The 23,428-nt window shown below is 39.3% G+C and overlaps 1 protein-coding gene across 1 annotated transcript in view; it reads right to left on the bottom strand.

Annotated features, from left to right (window-relative positions):
* The window catches only part of KCNB2 (potassium voltage-gated channel subfamily B member 2), a 442,900-nt gene that overhangs the window by 403,553 nt on the left and 15,919 nt on the right, over positions 1-23,428 (bottom strand). The window contains exon 2 of the mRNA XM_061123473.1: positions 9,743-10,413. Within this exon, the coding sequence (XP_060979456.1) occupies positions 9,743-10,321 (579 nt within the window). The 5' untranslated portion in view covers positions 10,322-10,413. The remainder of the gene's footprint in view (positions 1-9,742; positions 10,414-23,428) is intronic.

Genomic DNA, 23,428 nt, shown 5'->3' with positions numbered 1-23,428 from the left:
CAGTTAACGACAGTTAGTATAAATGACCACCAGAAGAAAAAAACAGATTGGAAGAAGGTAACAGTGCCTGGTGGTCAGCTAAACTCACCAAGTCACTAGTTGCTACAGACAAACCTTACATTATACAGAATTCAGATTTATACCTCACACATTATAGATTAATGAATGTCATGCAATTCTGGGGGTTATTCTCAAATAGTATAAAACCATCAATGCTAAATCAACACCAAAATTTAAAAAATCTATCATAATTCTTGGTTATTTCACAAATTGTACATTAGCAGGAAGGATTATTTTTCCCTATGTAATCATATTTTGATCAAAAGGAATTTTTATTTCAGTATTTTATCTAGAATCAACTTTGATAATTATTTTTTAAAAATCTTTCTTATCAATGGTCAATTCACATCTGTAAACAGAGTCTCTGTGTTAAGAATGGTTCTTACTTTGAGTCAGTAAACAAGTTTCTCTAAAGACAGATGGGTAAATTTTTCTAATCATGAACACAAAATTTTGTTTATGAATTTCAACTCTATTATTAAATTGTTAGACTGTCATTTTTAAATTAAAATCATACAAAGCACTTTGCAAAATATGAAGCATTCTCTAATGTTACTGGGACAATTTAAAATATGCTTTTTCTAGTGCTATTTTTTTGCTTTTAATTCTCTTTTGTTATTTTATTTTAACTCCAAGTGTATGCATTTCTCATGAACTGTCTCTTTTGTGAAACAAGGTGGAAGGTTCGACCAGTTAAAAGAAAGGAAGTGCCCAAAACTTTTTATTTTTGATGATTTAATTTATACAGTATGTAATATTAATAAAATTTCAATATTTCATATGCAATATTAATATTCAAATTGGCTACTTTGACATTCCATAATATAAACAAGTATTAACAAGTTCTTTGGAAAGAGAGTATTTCATTTCACTCTATATGACAAATGTTTTTGTCAAATATGTCAGTGACTAGAAAAAAGGGAAAGATCAGCAAAATTCAGAATAGCATCTTCCCATGTTCAGTTCCAATGCAACTAACTGCTATATCTGTACCATATTCTTATTGTTTATTTGTTCAGTCATGTCTGACTCTTTGTGACCCTGTGGACTGTAGCCTACCAGGCTCCTCTGTCCATGGAATTTTCCAGGCAGGAATACTGAAGTGGATTGCCACTTCCTTCTCCAGGGGCTCTTCCAGACCCAGGGATTGAACCCACGTCTCAAGCACTGGCAGGCATAGGCAGGCAGATTCTTTACTGCTGAGCCACCAGGGAAGCCCATATCTGTACATATCACAGCATGAAGTGATAGTTACCAGGGTGACCTGAATATCCTAACACACCAGGGGAAAGGTTAAATAGTAACAACATAAATAAACATGGATGAGGCAGAGACTAACCATCTCCTGTGGATCAAAGCAGTTAAAAAACAGCACTATCATACAACCTGGATAGCATATTAAAAAGCAGAGACATTACTTTGCCAACAAAGGTCCATCTGGTCAAGGCTGTGGTTTTTCCAGTGGTCATGTATGGATGTGAGAGTTGGACTGTGAAGAAAAATGAGCACCAAAGAATTGATGCTTTTGAACTGTGGTGTTGCAGAAGACTGTTGAGAGTCCCTTGGACTGCAAGGAGATCCAACCAGTCCTTTCTAAAGGATATCAGTCCTGGGTGTTCATTGGAAGGACTGATGCTGAAGCTGAAACTCCAGTACTTTGGTCACCTCATGCAAAGAGTTGATTGGAACAGACCCTGATGCTGGGAGGGATTGGGGGCAGGAGGAGAAGGGGACAACAGAGGATGAGATGGCTGGATGGCATCACTGACTCGATGGACATGAGTTTGAGTAAACTCCAGGAGTTGGTGATGGACAGGGAGGCCTGGCATGCTGCAATTCATGGAGTCGCAAAGAGTCAAACATGACTGAGTGACTGAAGTGAACTGAACTGATCATACAATTAATTCAATGAAATTTTCAGAGCAAAGTTCCACTAGACATCAAACATGCTTAAAAGCTAATAGGATGGGCAAGCTATCTGACGTCAAGGCATATACATCATGGGAACTTTCTTATAAACTCTTAGTATTTAGAAAGTGTTCGTTTAGCTTATGTTTTTTTTTAAATGGGAGATAAAGCTCAGATAAGAACACTTAATCTAAAACATTATTCAAACTATTCTAGAGCCTTCCAAAGTGGAGAGTGTTAAATATTGTGACCATTCCTTCATAATACTTATGCTTACCTAAAGTAGTACATTCGTCACTTTATAAAGTCTCTCACTTGAAATAAAGAAAACAAATCTGTTAACAACCAAAGTAGTGGACGTGGATTTTTAAAACCAGAATATTTAAATACTACTCATGTTCTGAGATAACATTAGATAATGTAGAAAGAACTCCTTAGTTGCTTTTTGTTTTACTTTGAAAATGATAATTACTTACTGAGGTTTAAAAATCAAGACTGAAAGGAATCTGAATGTCTTCTTTTAGTATTTAATGGAAACTAGTGATTTTTCAAGAGATGAAAATTAAGACTGCCCTCCTAAGACATAACCAAGAAGTAAAGAGGAAATGAAACATATGATTTGTGGATAATTTATTTTTAAAAAAATACTCTCATGTAAGGTGATCACATAGCTTATTGTTCAAATTGGGACGCTTTTTAAGAATGAAAGGAGATGTTATTAATAATTAGAATAGGGCAAAAGTCTAACAACTTTAACTGGGGTATTCTCAGCAAAACCAGGACTTATGTTCCCCTCTGCTAAAAGCACATGGGATGTGAATTTTCTAGCAATTTCTTCTTTTTTCACCTTCTCTTTCTGATCAAATGAGGCCAAGTGGACAAAGAGTGGCGCATTTTCAGGGCAGTTTTTTGGGAAAAGCAGAGATGCATGGATCTGGAACCAAACAATGGAATAACTGAGCCATCAAAGAGAGGAAAGTGGGAGGGATTTTCAAGAGGGAGGGGACATACATACACCTATGGCTGATTCATGTTGATATCTGGCAGAAACCAACACAATATTGTAAAGCAATTATCCTCCAATTAAAAATAAATAATATTCTTTAAAAGCCCAATGTTGTTTTCTACCTTATCTGTTTTATTCTCTTATACCTAATTTCTTCCAGACTTTCAGCCTGCTAGTCTTCATGGTTATGTATTTTAAAAAAGAAAAACTTATCTCCAATTGAATCATCTACAGACTGGCCAAGTTCTGTTAACTCCTGTGAGCACCTCCAAACCCTTGTGCCCTGTTATCAGAAAAATGCAAAAACCTAATCTGTGCAGCTGGAATGCAGAAAGGAAAGGCCAAGAAGTGAAATCAGCAAGCGTTCAACAAAGAAACAGCATGACCAGCGCACTAATTAGGCCACTGACAATTCAAGGCAAGAACTAGAGTACGGCTCAATCCACAGAGGGGCCCCACGCAGGGAGATTTCTGTGTGTATTCACATGGCATTGTTTATTTTGGGTCGCCCATTTATGGTTTTGATGGTTACTGTTACTGTTAATCACTAAGAAAGTTATCAGAAAGCTAAACCGGGGATTTTGTATGAGCAGTGTTGTTCACCTGACTATATATCGAGAGAGACATATATATGTGTATGTATATATGTGTGTATGTGTGTGTGTATAGTAGAGAATTACACATGTGTGTGTGTGTGTGTGTGTGTGTGTGTATACACACATGCAAAACATGTGAAAGTTCTCTTTTTGGACTAAAAGGAAATAATTTATGGCTCTGCTTTCATACCTTTCTTTTTTCATTCAAAGCATGAGACTAACTGATCCATATACTATAAATAGAATCAGAATGTTAAGTATTCTTTTCCTCTTGATGAATGCACAGGAGTTCTGTTTTATTTGGATTTATTTTCTTTTTACTATTTCTGTGACTTGAAAGGTCTACACTCTAATTCCATCAGAACAGAGAGGGCAGTTATCACTGAAGGGCGACCAACAGGCACCATTTCCTGGGAAACTCATAACTTTGGTCTCTGGCTCCTCAGAGAGCTGGAGGTCTAGGGACAGACTGCAAACATCTATCCTGGCCAACTTCCCTCCCCATCTAATGATAACCAAGGTCTCCGGATCCTTCCCATGCTTGCTCTAAGGATTCTGCTGCATCCCACCAGTGATGGTGGTCATATGAATACCTTGGAGCTCATGAGCCAGAAGCAGGAAACACAATCGTTGCCTTCCTCCATTTGATGCATTCTCAGTATCATTGCCAAGAGTAGAAAATTGGTTCTTGTGGGGAGGGGTGAAAAAATTCTTAGCTATTTCAATAGTTTATAGCCCTTCAGTGTCGAACCTACCTGACAAAATCATATTCCTTCATATGCAGTATTTTTCTTTAGAGAGAATTTAAATTTAGCTTAATTTTTTTCCTTAGGGGGTCATTACTGAAAAAGTTAATAATTCTTTACTCAATCATCCTTTGCATTTTCCTGAGGATGAAAGAGAGACAGAGAGAGATAGAAGTGGGGTTGGGGAAAGGGAGGAGGAGAAGAGAATGGGGAAAAGGTACCCCTTAAAAAAGTGGCAGCTGAGGGGAAATGGGGAAACTGAAGAGAGAGAAGCAGATGATAAACAGTGGCCCCCAATGACCCAGGATCCCGTCCAACAGGACTGTTGGGTGGCTGTCTCTGCGCTGGCTCAGATGAACAGAAGTGGCAGAAATGTCCTTATATAGTCCTTATTAAGACTGCTTACAATCTGGTTTCCTCACCCGACCCCTGGGATCGACCTGTTGGCTGCCCTAACCACAGCTGGTTGGCTTAGAGTGGGTACTTGGCCTAAATTGAACACTCCCCCTGAGATTTTAGACTTGGGACAAACTGAGGATTGAACTTGTCCCTGCCCTGGTAGTTGAAACTGTGATATTTCAAATTCAGGAGCTGGCAGACCCCATGTTGTTCTACTACTACTGTTGGCAGCACGTTTGTTTACTTACAACCAAAAACACCTAGTGTTTCTCTGGTGTCTCAGACGGCAAAGAGTCCGCCTGCAGTGCAGGAGACCGGGGCTCAGTCCCCGGGTCTGGAAGATCCTCTGGGGAAGGGGATGAGAATCCTCTCCAGGAGAATCCCATGGACAGAGGAGCCTGGTGGGCTACCATCCACGGGGTCGCAAAGAGTGAGACATGACTGAGCCATGAACCCTTCCACTTTCACAGACGCCTAACTCAAATAAGCAAGACTTAAGAAAGAAAAAGGAAGAAAAGAAAAAGTGTCTTTCACTACCATAACCAATGCAGGGGTAAGGGTAAGGTTCTTCATAACATTCAGGAGACAAGCAGGAAATGTACCACCATAACCCTCGCCCATAACTCAGGGAGGTTCATTCTGGGAAGCTGCCTCACATCTTCTCCATGCCTGTGGCTTCTAAAGACTTCTCACCTTCCCTGGAGTAACAGACCTGTACCAGATCTCTTGGCCCCCAAAGTTATCCTCGATCTCCCCACCATGCCCAGTAACAATCCGTTAGACGGAGAGCAGAATTTCACATGAGAAGGCTATAGAGCACTATCTGCACACCATGTCCTCTTACTTACTGGGTTGAGGTTTGCCTCTTGGGCTCAGCCATTCCTAACTGGGTTTTTCTGAAGACCCACTGACTGCCTTTGCCCTTGACCTTCCTCAGATACCCTAGTGAGGGCACTGTACCATACCGAGTCTAGTCCCCTACAACTCTCAGATGGGCTGTGCATCCTCCTGGTCATTTTTCATCCCAGAGGCTGATAAGCCTGCCAGCCATAGAACCATTTCCCCTAAATAAATGCTTTCAAACACCTCTCAGACCCAGGTCGCTGTAAGCAGTATTTAAAAGGGAATCACTACTGCAGTTCCTTTGGGAAAGAGGCCAAAGAGAAAAAGAAAATATTTCCAATTCAGAAGCTGACTAAATTGCCCTGGGCTGGAAGAGGTACAGGATCACATCTAATTCCAAATCACTGCCCAGGAAACTGGCAGCCAGTTAAGCCCATCTCCTCCCCTGGCATGTTCCTATGACAGGTGTCCCAGAGCCTGCAATTCCATGTCGTGGTAACCCAGAGACTGGTCCCAATCATCTCCCCAGGCCCATTTGACTGGACCCCACACTCACAAATAGTCTCAAATGTAAACTTTATACATTATCTCTATGGGAGGGAAAATTTACAGTCACCAGAGACACATGATTGAAAAACAAAGCCCATCACACAGATATAAGCTCAGGTCCCATCACCAGATGATCAGTTCAGTTCAGTTCAGTCACTCAGTCGTGTCCGACTCTTTATGACCCCATGAATCACAGCAGGCCAGGCCTCCTTGTCCATCACCAACTCCCGGAGTTTACTCAAACTCATGTCCATCGAGTTGCTGATTCCATCCAGCAATACCGTGCCCCCCAAAACACTGTTTTTCACAAAGTGTCTATTTTGGGAAAGTACAATTGTATTTCATTTTTCATGGTATTTTATAAATGTGTAAAAATGTTAATTTGTTAAATATAGACATTTTAAATATATCACACTTTTAAACTCTATTTGCCATTTTTTTTTCACTAATATACTAGAAAGTTCAATGAATAGAAATGACACCAAGGAGCATGTTCTATAGGAGCTGAATTGTTACTGTCAGGGTCATACCCAGAGATGGTATGACAGATAAGTGGGCCTTGCAATAATTTTACATATCACAGTGGATACACCTAGGACAGACTGAACAATTATTACATAATAGATTACTGAGTATTTATTCCATGTCAATGAATAGATATTTTAACTTACTATGGAATATTTCATAGAAAATGTCCAATTTTTCCTGCTATACTAGGGATTATATAATTTCATAACATTTATATTTTACTACAGAAATATTATAAAATACAGAAAAACCAAAAGAGACAAAAACAAATATTTTCTAGGATATGAAATCCCTATTTACGCTAAGAGAATATTTATTAAATTCTGGAGAGAAGGGAGTGATTCCACATGTCTACTCTAACGTGTGTAGTGCACAGAGAACCATCTATAAACATTCAACTGAATAAGCAATAACTGACAGCAACCCACTCCAGTATTCTTGCCTGGAGAATCCCATGGACAGAGGAGCTTGGTGGGCTACAGTCCATAGGGTCACAAAGAGTCGGACACGACTGAAGTGACTTCACACACACACACACACACACACACACACACACACAACCAATAACTGAAAAAGCAAGGTAAACAGACACTCTCCTCCAAAGTTATCTTACCTCTCAAGCAAGTTAGGAAAAAAAAAAAAAAAACAGATTCCAAGCATTCCTGCATAAGAATTTCATAGCACAAACAGGATCTTGATGTACCTATAATATAGTAAGAGCTAGAATACAATCCTACTGAAGCACTGACAAAATGAATTTTCCCCAAGTTGTAAAAATACTATTCACACATATTCACACACACATCACATTAGCACTCCCCTCACCAATAATTATTCCAGAAAAATAACAAGTCAGATGACTAGAAAAGAGTACAAGAAAGGTAGTTAGTGGTTTGTACAAGGCATCATTCAGAGCTGTTTTTAAAAGGCTCCAAACCTCAGACAAATGAACAATACTTTCACTTAACTACCATGCAATCAAATGTAAAGAATTTGTATAATATTTCCCCATTCAAACAGAGAGGGAAATTTACACATTTAAACAAACAAACACAAATCCTTTATGAAAATTTAGTAGAGAATCTACTTAGGCTAGCAGAAATTCGCTTAGCTTGATTAATAATTTGGAACCAGATTTATCATTTACAACTTCACAAAATCTTCCAAAACCAAGGTCTTAGCTGCTGGGTATAGTTTTCAGGTAGATATCTGTGCAAACATAATCTGAAGCAGGTTTAAATACTCTGTCTGATGTAGAGGGGTGTGTTTATATGTTATATTATATACAACTATATACAATAGACCATTATCAATAACACCTTCTTAGAGATCAAGACATGGCTCTGTGTCTAAAATTTAGAGATTAAACAAACTCTGTCATCTCGGGAATGAAATTACTGACATTATTGCATCCTTATCAGGAATTCTTCAGAGAAAATATGTACATACTTGAAATTTTTTTCTATAACAATACTTAATTTTAGATGTGTGTTAATAATGTTATCAGCAAATAAATCAAATTGACCTTTCAAATTTTCTTTGATTTAGCTGCTTATATTTGGCTAACTCTCTCTGGACCATCTGGTGGTACAATGATTTATTCCTCAATTGCCTAAAATCTTGAAAGAGTTCATTTGACACCCAAAATACTGCCCTAAATCCAGAATTTATCTTATTCAGCTTCAAAATCCACTCCATGTTTTTAGTAGTAACTCAAATGTGTAACTTAAAGGTTTGACATTGGAAAGAGTAGTAACCACATCTCTCTCTTACAGATAAAACAAAAGGAAACAAATTATTCTTAACTACAAAAGACCTAGTTGAAATCTTTCATTTGCCACAAAATGTGCATTTTCTCATCATGAACAGCAGAAATAACATTTCATTCCATTTAGTTCCACATCCTGGCCGGAAAGTAAAATGCCTTTATAAGTCAAAAGATGCAAAACTAGAAATATCAATCAGTGCAAGAAGCAGTTTTATGATAGTCTGCATCCAGTTGATAATTTATGTTATTTACATGCTGTAGACTATAATGGAGAATTTTAATTTTCAGTCAAAGGCACACAGAATCAATTATATTTCCATAATTTTTACTGTTTATAAGAAAAGAAAACTGGGAAAAAGGACAGTAAGTAATCCAAAGAATTTATAGGATTATTCACTCTTTTCTCTACTCCATATTCCATTTTCAACTAATTGGCACAAAATGTCAATCCTATGCTTCTGCAGCTAAAGATGACTCTTTGGGCTTTTTACTTACAATTCATACTGAAATAAAGAACTAAATATATGCAATGAAAATCAGTTTCTGCTAACCCTCAAAGCTCCAAATAGATTTATATAAACACTGTCATGCAATTGAATTAAATACTGAAACTAGTGGCCAAAATTTTTACTCTTAGATTGAGATGTATCCAAGACCAATGGAAAAATGTGAACTGACCTTCCTTTTCAGCCAACACTTTATGATCTGAGATATGGGAACATCTCAATTGTGAACACAATTATACACCAACAGAAACAACACTGTTACAGCAGACCTCACAAGAGGAGGTCAATCGATGCTCGCTGACAATGATTCACCCCTTACCCTGCCTCATAACGCGGATCCTTCCTCATGTGGGGGGCCCCAGCCCTGCTGGTCTACACTGGACCATGCTCTCCAGTCTCCCCTGCTCCTCCAGAGGACCAGGCCAGGAGGCACCTCCTCCACTTTCAATGACAGCACTTCACTCCATTTAGGATGGTGCCCAGGCCTCTGCCAAGACTCCACACCGGATGGATCTGAGTTCATGTTTTCCCCTTAGCCTCCAAGTCACCAACCCCAGACGGTGTCTGGGTGGTCAGCAGTCTTCAACATCCAAGCACCTAGGCTGTTCCCAAGTAACAAAAAACACTTAGGAAAGAGTAAAGCCATTGTATGCCTTATCAATAAGAATAACTCGATTTCACTCCATAAGGTCTTGGAAAGGACGTCTCCCTGCATAGCCACCCTATGCTACGTCTTACCCAAACATCTTAAACCATGAAAGGCACACTTTCTAGAATATAGGGACCGCCTTTTTGAACCACGCGTAGGAAAGTCACACTCTTGCCTTTCATACCTTGGCAGCCACGGACGAGTTGGGCTTCTCCAGCAGGTCCCAGAGTTTCTTCCTCTTCTCAGGGCAGCAGGTGTTATCAAACTCTTCACCCTCACGCTCCCGCATGGTCTCCGCCTCCCGCCGGAGTTCTTCGTTCATCTGCTCCTTCTTTTGATGATACCTGGCTTGGCAGCACGACTCTAAGTAGATCTCATCGATCCCCCAGTAATCAAGCTCTTGGCCGAAAGAGAGAGCGCACATTTCTTCCATCATGTGGAGTTTCCCTGTCCGGTAGAAATTTAAAATGGAAGTGAAGGCTCCTGGGTGCCGATCGAAGAAATACTCATTCTCGTTCAGGTTGTAGTCATCGCACACCTCCAGGAGGCTCTCGTGTGTGTTGCAGTCCCGGAGCTTGCCCAGACGGGTCCTGGGCAACCGGTCCAACGTTCTCCACAGGACCTCGTGGTTGAGGCCCCCCACGTTGATCTTCACCCTCCGGGAGCACGTTTTGCTCCTAATGATGTCCACTGGTTCCGGTGGAAGAGAAAGTGTCGACCTTGACGTCTTCCTGTTTAAGCCAGGGGGAACCTTCTCTGCCATTTTGGACTGCACAAAGGGTCCTCAAAAGGATGAGCCGCTAGAAGGTCAACTCAAGCTAGATCCCTCTGCAGCAGGCATTTCCACGGATGCACCTGGAAGAAAGCAACCACAAAGCCTCTGGTTACTTGCATTTTTCCTAAAGCATTTCCTGTTCTATGAGATCACTCCGCTGTTCGTGCACAACCCGGAGGTATAATAATAATTACTGCGTATTGATGGAGATGTACATCTTTGCTAAAACTTAATAGGCATAAGGAGGAAAAGACCACACAATGTACTATGCAGAAGAAGCTGTATTCAATTTTTTATACACCTATAGGCAGACAGCTCCCAAATTTGTCACTGGAGACCTCTTTCTCAAGCTCTGAACTATCCCTGTGCTGATCGACTCTTCCCAAATGAAACGCAGACACACCAAGCTAAACCCAGCACACTTCCAACCTTCCCCATCAGTTCATGTTCCTTCTCAGATGTGTGGTCCTCTGTACCCCCATACTGGGCTACGCAAGCTAAAACTCTAAGAAATTCCCATCCATCTGTCCACATGCAAATAAGCACCAGGTCTTAACCAACTGAACCTTCTGAACACTGCTTAAGCCCTCTGCCTGTATTACCCGGTCCCTGTTAAATTGTTCATTGCAGTGTCTTCTGTTGCAGCCCAGAATCTAAGGTAGGTGGGCTTCATAGTTGCAGCATGTGGGCTCAATAGCTGCCACTCCAGGGCTTTAGAGCACAGGCTTAATAGTTGAGGCACATGGACTTAGTTGTCCCACGGCATGTGGAATCTTTCTGGAGCAAGAATCGAACTCCTGACTCCTGCATTGGCAGGTGGATTCTTTACCACTGAGCCACCAGGGAAGACCCCTTACCTAGATTTCTACAACAGCATCTGAAACTAAATCCTGAGCTCTGGTTTTGCCCACATTAAAAAAAAAAAAAAAAATTCTCTGTACAGCTTCTAGAATGATCCGCTAAGAAACAAATCTGATGTAACCATGCTTTAATCCCTACAAACACCTAATGTAACTGGCAGATTGAAGTCCCCTGAGCCCTGGTAAATGTGACCTACCTCTCCACCCTCACCTCTCATTCCTTCTTCATCACTGTACTCCAGCACCCCCAGACTATACACACTACTCTGTTTCAAGCTCCTGGTGTTTGTTCAGGCTGTGTCCTGGAAGGGCCTCCACCTTCCCCATTTCCTTTTGAGTAAATGCAGCTTTCTCTTTAAGACTCAGTTCAGACATCACCTCCTCCAAAAAAGTCCTCCATGATACATCTCCTCCAGGATCCTGAAACTCTGTGAATGTCTATTCTGTTTCACCACACCACTGCAATAACACCTTTCCCAAGGATACTGAAGTGAAGTCGCTCAGTCATGTCCGACTCTTTGCGACCCCATGGACTGTAGCCCAACAGGCTCCTCCATCCATGGGATTTTCCAGGCAAGAGTACTGGAGTGGGTTGCCACTTCCTTCTCCAGAGGATCTTTCCGACCCTGGGATCGAACCCAGGTCTCCTGCATTGTAGGCAGACGCTTTACCCTCTGAGTCACTAGGGAAGTCCCCCAAGGATACTGGGAGCTCTAAAAGACAGGACTATTTTCTCTGTTTCATCTTTATCACTGAGCACAGTGCTTACATAGTGTGAGGGTTTGATAAATGCTGAATAGTCAATTTTTTAATTGTTCTCCACAGGGCAGCTGACAAAAGACCTAGTAAGGCTAATGTATGTGGCTGGAAAAATGCATAAATGGAGTTAATTGGATCACTTGCCTAAAATGCATCTATATTTACATGTTATGTGTATATAAGTTTGTGTGTACATAGGATATGTCAGAATGTGTGTGTGTTTACAGTCTTTGACCCACAGCTCTTTTCTCTTGTGGACTAATTCTTTAAACATGACTGTTTTAGTAGTCCCTCTTATTGATCTATTCTTCTGATCTGCAGCAGTAAGCATCTTCTTATTTGATCTTTCTGTATAATGTTTTTGCAGAAAACCATGGAGCTTCAAGCAATTCACCTCAAACACCATTTTTAATGTAAAACACCATGTTTCACACAGTCAATAGCTTATACCAAAGGGAAAAGCTTTTAGATTTAAGAGGTCCTTATAATTAGAATTCCCTTTTAAGATACACACCAATTTTACCATGTCTTTGGTCTCTCCACTCCTGTAAGTTAAACTTATTTCTCCACCTGTAAGCCAAGTATTCTCGCAAATGAAAATAAGTCAAATTTATGAAAAAATTGTACTGGACACTATAAGAAGTATTTCAAATATGTCCAATAAATATACTTGACATGGGAGTTTTTTCAACTACATAGATACAGAAGTATTTAAAGCATATACATATACACTCTCATTGCAGATGACAAAAATGCCTATTTTTACAATAAAGGAGAATTACAATAATTTGGGCAAGTATCAAATCCTCTAAGCCTCAATTTCTTAATCTAAACTTTATAGGCAGTGTTTAGACAATTAAATGAGATACTTTATGTGAAGTGCCCACTACAGGGAGATATATCTGAATAGAATATGAAAATTCACATTTCTCCTGTTTTTAAACTTATTTTATTATTATTATAATACAAATTGTAATACAAATTACAAATAATTTAATACAAATTCCATGTAATTTTCCAGGCAAGAAGACTGAAGTGGGTTTCCAATTCCTCCCCCAGAGGATCTTTTCAACCCAGGGATCAAACCTGCATTTCCTGTGTCTCCTGCAATGGCAGATGGGTTCTTTACCACTTAGCACTACCTGGGAAGTCCTCACATTTCTCCCTTAAGTTTACCTTCAACTATATGAAAGCTACAATCAAAAGCTATACCAGTGTCTATTAAATAAATGCTAGTATTTAATTCTTTTTTATGCATATGTTCAGTCTCCTCTAGTGGATTTTAAGCCTGTAAGGCCAGGAATTCTTGGTCTCATATTTTCTCTACTGAGCACTGTACCTACACACATAATGGGTACCTCATAGCACATATCTTTGATGCCACTGATGTTCATGTCCAACTTTGTATTCAGATGACAATGGACTACACACCACACATCAAACAGTATGTGAGAGAGGGCAGAGTAATATTGTGTGTGTGTTCTTAGTCACTCACTCATATCCGACTCTTTGCAACCCTATGGACTGTAGCCTGCCAGGCTCCTCTGTCCATGGGGATTTTCCAGGCAAGAATACTGGAGTGGGTTGCCATGCCCTCCTCGAGAGCAATATTAGGACTAGGCAAAACAAATGAAAATATTACAGATGGATAATTCAAGTGGTGAATCGGAAATGTCTGTTATTTAATTAATGTCTGCTTTAATTAAGCCATAGGTATACATATGTCAGACAATAACCAATTATGGTATCATACAAGAGGTTTTTCAGAAAGAGTAAGCGCAAACTCCAATGGTGTACAAATATCTCATGTTTATGGTCAAGGGTTTAGTGTGACTTCCTTTCTTCTAAAAGTCATTAATAAAAGCATAAATACTCTGTCACAGTCACCGGTAGGTCACCATTTTTCTTAAAAAATTTCACATTCATGACTTACAGTGAATTTTCCTTTTTGTAGAGTGTCAAGTGTCAAGTGAAGAGAGGTCATAAGACTTAAATTTCAAAGTATCTTCTTTACTAATCAAGAACTTTCATTATAAGAAATCCAGCACTGATTACAAACCCCACAATAAAAGACAGCCTGAAATTCAATGCCCTTTCTTCAAAGCAGGGGTAGCAAAACTTAGCATGAGTGAATACAGTCTGTTGATCTGATTTCCTAAGACTTAAAGATGCTTTGCTCTGATTATTGTCAATGTGGTTATTTTATTCTCCCTGGACAGAATGTTCTGCTGATGACTTGATAAAGAGTAGAGTGAAGTAAGTCAAAAAGAGAAAAATAATTATCACATATTAACATATATATGTAGAATCTAGAAAAATGGTACAGATGAACCTATTTGCAAAGGAGAAACAGAGACACAGACATAGTGAACAAAAGTATGGATACCAAAGGGGAAACAGAAGTGGATGAATTGGGAGGTTGGGACTGCCATAGATTCACTATTAACACTATGTATAAAACAGATAACTAATGAGAAAACCTATTACGGAGCTCAGGGAGCTCTACTCAATGCTCTGTGGTTACCTAAAGGGGAAGGAAATCCAAAAACAAGGGGATATATGTATACATATAGCTGATTCACTGTTGTAGAGCAGAAAATAATGTGTTATAAAGCAACTATGTGAAGCTGAAGCTCCAATACTTTGACCACCTGATGCAAAGACTCACTGGGAAAGACCCTGATGCTGGGAAAGACTGAAGGCAAAAGGAGATGGAGGTGGCTAAGGATGAGGTGGTTAGGTAGCATCCACTGACTCAACAGACATGAATTTGAGCAAACTCTGGGAGATAGTGAAGGGCACGAGAGCCTGGTGTGCTGCAGTCCATGGGGTCACAGAGTTCTACATGACTTAGTGACTGACCAACAACAGCAAGTGTTGGCGGTCGTTTAGTTGCTCAGTTGTGTCTGACTCTTTATGACCCCCATGGACTGTAGCCCACCAGGCTCCTCTGTCAGTGGGATTTTCCAGGCAAGAATACTGGAGTGGGTTGCGATTTCCTCCTCCAGGGGATCTTCCCCATCCAGGGATCAACCCCCTGTCTCCTACATTGCAGGTGGATTCTTTACTGCTGAGTCACAAGGGAAGCTCAAAGCAGTTATACTCCAATAAAAAGAAACATTTTTAAAATTTACCAGCAAAAAAAAGTAGAGGCTCAAATATAAGTTGAGGCTCAATATGTAAGTTCTTGACCATTGCAGAATTGTGACTAGTGTTCAGAGAGTTAATCAGGCTCTCAGAAGAGTTGTAGGACACAAGTGGTCACATTTGTAAGCCTGTCATTCAGGTCAAGTAAAGAGCCTAAGCCCTGCTCAACCGTTCCTTAGAAACTCTGAGCCTTTCTGTCCACCACCCCACCCCCTGCCCCTGTCCTTCTCCCTGCTCTTTCTTCCTCTGTATTTTTCTTTTTCTCATTTTCCCAGCTCTATTTCCTCACCCACGGCTTATCTCTCTTTGGTTCCTCTCCCTCTCTTCCTACCTATTTCCCTAGATCTTTCTGACCTCACCATCTCTTAACCAACCACAAATGCAAAACTCCATCTTTTCAGACTTGTATATACTTCATGAAGTTTTCTACATCCTTAATAAGAAAACCTTGTGAGCTGAAAATACCATGTCTCTCTCCAGAAGAAGAGAAACACATCTAAACTGGGTTGTTTTGTATGGAATGTTGTATGAAATCACAAAAGAGGCTCTGTTCTGAGACTTATGACCCTGGGTGCAGCTGGGCTGTTTCCAACATCCCCTTCACCTTTCTGGTTGGGCTTCAGTTTCTTTACATATCAAACCATGGCATTTCCGTGCCTACTATTCTTTGATGTCCTATGACACTTGGTTGATTTTTTCCTCTTGTTATGATTCTGTGATTTTTATCACCCTTCCCCTCCAATCACCATCCTCACTTTAGATAGAAATAAACATAATATAGTGCTTCAGAGTCCATGAAAACATTTCTTCATGTCCAGTTTCTTAAGAAAAGTTGGCTTTCATATTTCATTTCAAGAACCCTTTAATATTTATCAAGGCTTGAAACAGACTACATTCAGAACATCATAAAAGTTTCATTCATTTTATTTAGTGTTTTTAACTTTCCATTTTAAATCTATGTTCTTTTCTGCCATATTAATTTTATTCCTGACAATGAATCTGTCCATTCCCCCTGGGTTAGACACTGTGTCTTGCCATTCTGGAGAGCTCGCAAAATTTACGTTTTCAATTTTAGTAATTAAAGTGGACATGGTGCTATGTTTTCCCACATTTAGTTTTATAAGTGAAATGATGTCTACCATAATAATTTTATCCCATGAGAATCAATCATGGAATTCAATTTAATATGTAAATTTAATATAAAATGTAATAATTCCTTGTTTAATCTGTGGAGATGTTATACAACTGTGTAGAATTTATATACACAAATAGCTGTAAACTGAACACACATTTTTATGTCAAGGGCAGAATCTCAGTGAATCTTTTCTTGGGGTAGCTTGCTAGTTTATTTCACCTCGTTGGATCAATTGAAAGTCAAGCTTGCAACAATCAGTCGACCAGGGCAAATGTACTAAACACCTCTTCATTAGTCTGTTAGAGAAAAAAAGTGACTCTTGGAACAATAAACAACAACAAACATTCTTGTTTCTGAACAGCTGCACCAGGCTCCTACCAGCAGCATGGAATTAAGCTGCCACCAGTTCGGCACTAAACCTGACAAAACACAACTTGCTGATCATGGCATCATAATTACAGCTTAAGACTCCAGGTCTGAGGCAGGGGAGTGGGGGTGATTTTTTTTTTTTTTTACTGTAGTCTAAAAAATACTACCATTATGTCATATACTTGACACTTCCTTAGTGGAGCAAGGCAGGATAAGTCCCATGTGTGATTCTGCACAGATGAAAAGCACATCTTTCTAAAGACCTAAGTGATGTTTAACATTTCATTTCTGTGTTGCTGGTACATGCTGAGTACACATTTGCAAACAAGCAGCTCTGAGACCTTTAAATCTAAATCACTCTGTGTATATATAGCTCTCAAGCGTTTCCTTAAGTTTTCGTGTACGGTATTAAGCAGTAAATGCCTCTTTTTTGTAACAGCTATTTTTGTTTCAAAGAGACACAAAGATTATTTGCAGTAGCTATCTAGAAAGACAGGCACTATAGCTGAAATGTAGTTGAAATTTAGCCAGTACTTTAAAAAAAGTTAGTACTCACTGAAATTTTCAAAAGCACCTCCAGAATTCACTAAAGAAAAAAAATACATTTATAAAAAGTTAAAAACAAATCAGATTTGTTTGAGAAAGACAGATCCATAGTATTTCAAAGCAATATCTGGGAAACTTTCAGCTGTCCTAAGAAATTGAACATACATGATGAAGTACTTGAGAACTTGGCCAGAAATACTAATGAATTTATACTGTATATTGTCTTTTAATATGTCAAGTTCTAGTGATAACTGAAACACTGTCCTTGTCCTCAGAAAGGTGGAAGTAGCATTTCACTTCTGCAGTCAAAGGCTGCTAATATCAATAGGTTCCTTGATTTTAGCACAAGTATTTACTCCTCAGTTTAAAAAAAATCCAAGACTTTTATCCTTGATATAACCCAGGCTTTTTTTAGATACACTCAAACCAAATCCTAAAAGCTTTGCTTTCAGTGGTCAAAGGAAGCATTGTGTTGCAGTAAGAAGGGGAAGAGACAAGACAATAAGTAGAATATGCAATATGAGCACCGTTCCATATCATCGATGTTTCCGACTAGCCAAATTTATAAATAAGTTATTTTATTTAGATAGGTAATATGAATTTTCTTCATCAGAAGAGAGAACTATTTAAAGAATTAGCTCCTATATATACATTTGCTATAATTAGAGAGTAAAACACTAGTTTTGCCTTTAGAAAAATGGCCTTTTATAAGACATAGTTCATGAAAAGTCCTTCTCTAACTGAAAAATACAACACTAATGTTATAATGCATCTTAGTGGCTTGGAATGTTCAGTCTGTTTCATAACCCACCAGAAAAGGTTCAAGCTTTTATCTGAGCATTCAGCCATTCAGCTGGTAGAAGACAGTCTATTATGACAGTAAAAGTGCCCTTTATGTGGGAGTCTAAGACATGTCCTTTTAAATGCCTCCTTTTGCAGAAGTCTTCCCAAAGTTACAGTAGAGTGCAGGGGATGAATAAAGATGAAAGGTGATGAGAAAAATAAAAAAGGCAACAAACAGAAACGATTGGTACCACTGAAAGGAATGGGAAATGAGGCTGGGCCACTCTGTAATATTCTGGTATAAGTAATCACAAACTTCATTCACAACCTGGAGCTCCCTGTGGATGATGCAACCTTCTATTTGGGTGATGGACTTCAATTTCATATTCCATCTTGGTGTGTGGTGTCAGTTAGATTTAGCCTCTATGAAACCAAGTTTTAAAATGTTCATGAAGCCTGGATAGGATTTGAACACCTTTCTTTAGGTTTCTTCCAATAAAATTAGATTTTAGATCATGCAATGTTTGGTCTGGAATGTTCAGCAGTAAGATTCTACACAGGGATATTTCTCAATTGTGCTCTGTCTCATAGTAAAAATATACTTTTCAATTATATTCTGGTCCCTTACTTTTCACCAACAAATACATGGTAGGCAATGGAGTTTTTATTAAAAGCTCCAATACTGAGTCTGATTTGAGGCTAGTCTCTATGACTTAAACATATACCCTATGCTTTAGATACCACCATGTTTGGATGCTGGAATCATAGTATGTTGGCAGAAGGGATCTTGGGGATGATCTGGTCCAATCTTCCTATTTACAGCTTTTAAAACTGAGATCCAATGAGTCACGTGACTTGGCTGACCTCTCTCTGATAGTGACTAAACTTGGACCAGAACCCAGAAATTTAGAGACTTATGAAGATTTACTACATAAGTCTCTTTCCATTACACCCCAGCTCATCATTCTTTGCTTTTCACCTTCTAGTGGAAGTTTTAAAAAGTTTCTGTTTCTTTGTCTACTCCCCACGTCAAAAGACTGGATTCAAACAATACTAAAGTGAAGTGTGTTATCTCCTATACTTTGCTCATTTCTTTAGAGGGTAATGACTATAGTCAGGCAACTTGACTGTGGTCTTGGGAAGATGGATGCATTTCACAGAATTGTTCTTTCCTTGGTTCTGCTTCCCTGGGGCCAAAGTTTAGGATAACTACTTCCTTCCACTCACTTTGGACCCCTCCAATTGGTTCTGAACACTGCAGCCCAAACACTGGCAGATATGGACCATCCCTACTAGAAGATGTGTCCATGCTTCCCAGTCTCAGGGTAGAAACCAAACAACACAAAGACTGTAAGGTCTGACTTCTACTTACCTCTGCAGTTCACTACCTTCCTCCCTCTCCCTCTATGTTCTAGCTTTCTGTTTTGGCCACACCTCAGGGCATGCAGGATCTTAGCTCCCTAGCCAAAGATCAAACCTGTACCCCCTGCAATGGAAGCATGGAGTTTTACCCACTAGACCACAAAGGAAGTCGCTCTCTATTCTTTGATTTGATTTTGATTTTTCTTTGATTTCTTTTTTTTTTACAATTTTTAAAATAAATTTATTTATTTTAATTGGAATATTTTTTTTACAATATTGCGTTGGTTTCTTCCATACATCAACATGAATCAGCCATAGTTATACATATGTCCCTCTCTCTTGAACTTCCTTCCCACCTCCTATCCCATTCCACCCGTCTAGGTTGTCACAGAACACTGGATTTGAGCTCCTTGCATCATACAGCAAATTCCCACTGGCTATCTAATTTTGCATATGGAAATACATACATTTAAATTCATTCCACCCTCTCCTTCCCCCATGGTGTCCACAAATCTGTTCTCTATATCTGTGTCTCTATTGCTGCCTTGCAAATAGGTTCATCAGTACCATCTTTTACACATGCCATTCGCTTTCTGCCCCAGGGAATTTGCACATCTATTTTCTCCCCTTTTCCTTTTCAGATATTAACCCAAGAATCATATCTTAGTTGCTGTGCTGTGCTTAGTCACTTAGTCGTGTCTGACTCTTTTCAACCCCATGGATTGTAGCCCACCAGGCTCCTCCGTCCATGAGTATTCTCTAAGCAAGAATACTGAAGTGGGTTGCCATGCCCTCCTCCAGGTGATCTTCCCAACCCAGGGCTTGAACCCAGGTTTCCCACATTGTACACTACAGGCAGATCTGAGCCACCAGGGAAGCCCATATCTTACTTAGCACCACCCAACTTTCTTGACCATACAGTCATCCTTCAATTTTAAGAACTTATATATAAGCATATACCTTTACCTGGAGCACTCAACAGAAGTTTTAAATTTGTTGGGAACAGTATTTCAATTATTTGATTTATACCCATCCTCTCCTCTCCACTAGACTAAGTTTCTTGAGGGCAGGGATCAAGTCTGATCTTATTCATCACTGTATCCCAGCTGCCTGGCATTCAGTAGACACACGATAAATACTATGTTATGTGAATGGAAAAGTCAATGATTGCTTTATTTAACATTTATTTAACAATCCTTTTGTTCTTCCAGCTACTTCATATTACGTGCCACTTCCCAAATCCAACATGACTTTCTCATATGAAATGTTCTTCTCCACATTCTCCATCTGATAAACTCTCACTCTTTATTAAGTCAAGAACAAATAACTTTGGATTGCCCTAGAAGTCCAGTGGCTAAGATTCCAAGCTCCCAATGCAAGGGGCCCAAGTTTGATGCCAGGTTGGGGAACTATTAATAGATCCCACATGCTGCAACTAAAGATCCCGCACACTGCAACTAAGACCCAGCGCAGCCAAATTAATTAATTAAATATTTAAAAAAAAAGAAATATTTGTTTAGGGAGAATCCATTGCTTCTGCCATAATGGGTTAGAAGTTCGTCCTATCTATTACAATGCTTTTTTCATTGTATCCCACTTAGAATTCTTTCTTGTTCATTCATTGAGCAATATTCATGAGACTTTGCTTGAGGTATAATCTCTGACATCACAGAATTTACATCCTAGTGGAGGTAGATAAACATGCTACAAACATACACAAGCAATTAACTACAGAGCCAATAAAAGCTGCAAAAGAGGAGAAGGTGTCACGTGAGCTTTAAGTGAAAATACCTTTTTGGGGCTGTGAGTTCTTAAAAGGGATGAACATCTCATCCATATCTGTATCTTTCGGGTGTGACTGCTTACCAAATGTTTGTGGACTATCCAACAGAGTGAATAAGTGAGTGAATAATGAATTTCAAAGCACTGCTATCCTTTTTCTGGCCACATATTTTGGCTAACATCACCCGCATCAGTTAATTATGGTGATTTACAATTTATTTAGACGTTCCCCTGGCCCTTATTTGCTTATTTTAATAAGGCCTGGGCTCAAAATAAAGGATAGATTTTTCTGGAACTATGTAGGGAACAAGCAAAAAACAAGTAAGACTCTAAGAATTACTGCTGCCCCAAAGTAGAATTTGCTGCCTCAAGGCACTCCTGGGCCTGTTAATGTTCAGGCAGACCCCAGGTGACCATCAGTTCTGCTGAGAAATGGACAAGATTGCTTCTTATTGCCAACGTGCCTCCTATCCCTTAAATTTCATGGTTCTGTGAGATTTCTGAGTAACCTCAACCCATCTACATATTCCACTGGACATTCCAACAAGAAAAAGTTCACTCTTGTCAAAATTTTAAGTTTAAAATTTGGCAAAGATGTATTTTCAATTTCTCAGCTTATACTTACTCCTAGGAAAAATATTTAAACCAGAAAAGCCATTATAATAGAATTGCAACCAATAAAAGGATGAAGAAAATAAAGTATGAAAGTTAGTGAGTCTAAATTTTTTCTTCAAAAGATGAGCTTATACACTTCAGTGATGACCTTTTCTCTTTCATATTGTCATATGAAGCCTGTAACAGTGGGTAAAGCTTAATCAGCGCTTCTCGGGTTGGCTCAGTGGTAAAGAATCAGCCTTCAATGCAGGAGATATGGGTTCAATCCCTGGATCAGGAAGACCTCTTGGAGAAAGAAATGGCAACCCACTCCTATATTCTTGCCTGGGAAGTCTCATGGACAGAGGGGCCTGGTGGGCTACAGTCCACGGGGTCATTTAAGAGTCAGACATGACTTAGTGACTAAACAACAACAACAAAGAATAATCAAAGGAATTACTTCACTGTGTTATAGGCTCTAGGAGTGAAGTAAGTCATAAAGAGAAAAATTAATATTATATTTTATTGCATACATATGGAATCTAGAAAGATGGTACTGATGAACCTATTTGCAGGGCTTTGATGGAGATGTAAACATAGAAAACAGATTTATGGACACAGGGGTAGGGGAAGGAGACAGTGGGACAAATGGAGAGATATATTCACTCCATCTGTAAAATAGATAGCCAGTGGGAACTGCTGTATGCCTCAGGGAACTCAAACCGGGGCTCTGTGAGGGGTGGGGTGGGATGGGAGGTAGGAGGGAGGTTCCAGAGGGAGGTGACATATGTGTACCTATGACTAATTCATGTTGATGTATGGCAGAAACCAACACAATATTGTAAAGCAATTATCCTTCAATTAAAAATAAAGACTTTTCTTCTTTAATTTTTACTTTATTTTTATTTCTTAATCAATTTATTTTAATTGGAGGATAATTCAGTTCAGTTCAGTCACTCAGTCGTGTCCAACTCTTTGCAACCCCGTGGACTGCAGCACGCCAGGCCCTCCTGTCCATCACCAACTCCCAGAGTTTACTCCAACTCACGCCCACTGAGTCGGTGATGCCATCCAACCATCTCATCCTCTGTTGTCCCCTTCATTATTGAGATACTGTGATGGTTTTTGCCATACCTAAATTTAAAAAATAATAATAGTCAAAGGAATGACTCTATAGTAATGGACATACAAGCAGACCAGTACCTGTGCTGGGAAAGTAACTTAAGGTGAAAGGCAGAAACCCTTCCCAAGGTATTTAAGTCACAGTGGACAGGTGGCCACATCTTCAGACTCAAAGCAGACGACTACACAAATTAACCTTCGGATTCTGTGTGGCCACACCCACTGATATCCTTACTTCTTTTCCTGATGGTGCACATTCAAAATATTGTGTTCTCAATTCTAGCATAAAAAAAAAAAAGCTTCTAACAAATCAATGGTACCCTTCATTAATGAATCCAATTTAAAACATCAGAATGTGTCACAAATAATTGTATGCTTGATTTACCCGCTCCCCTGTGCATTAAATAGAAAAGGGAAGAGGTTCACTGAGCTATAAACATCACGTTCGCATCCCTTATGAATAATGTTTTCCATTTGCCTTTGTCATCAGTGAGGATCATTAAACAGTATCTATTAAGCATCCATCTGTGTATGGCACTTTATAAATATTCCTCCCTGTGCCTCTGCCCTCTTTCTCAATCTACCATGTGTCTCTGGTGTAGAAAATGCTAGGGAGCTGCAAGGATAATAAATAAT

This window comes from Dama dama, chromosome 21 (genome assembly GCF_033118175.1).
Source record: "Dama dama isolate Ldn47 chromosome 21, ASM3311817v1, whole genome shotgun sequence".
Classification (NCBI taxonomy): Eukaryota; Metazoa; Chordata; class Mammalia; order Artiodactyla; family Cervidae; genus Dama; species Dama dama.
The sequence above is the reverse complement of the archived record's forward strand: the minus strand, read 5'-3'. Positions and strand labels throughout refer to the sequence as shown.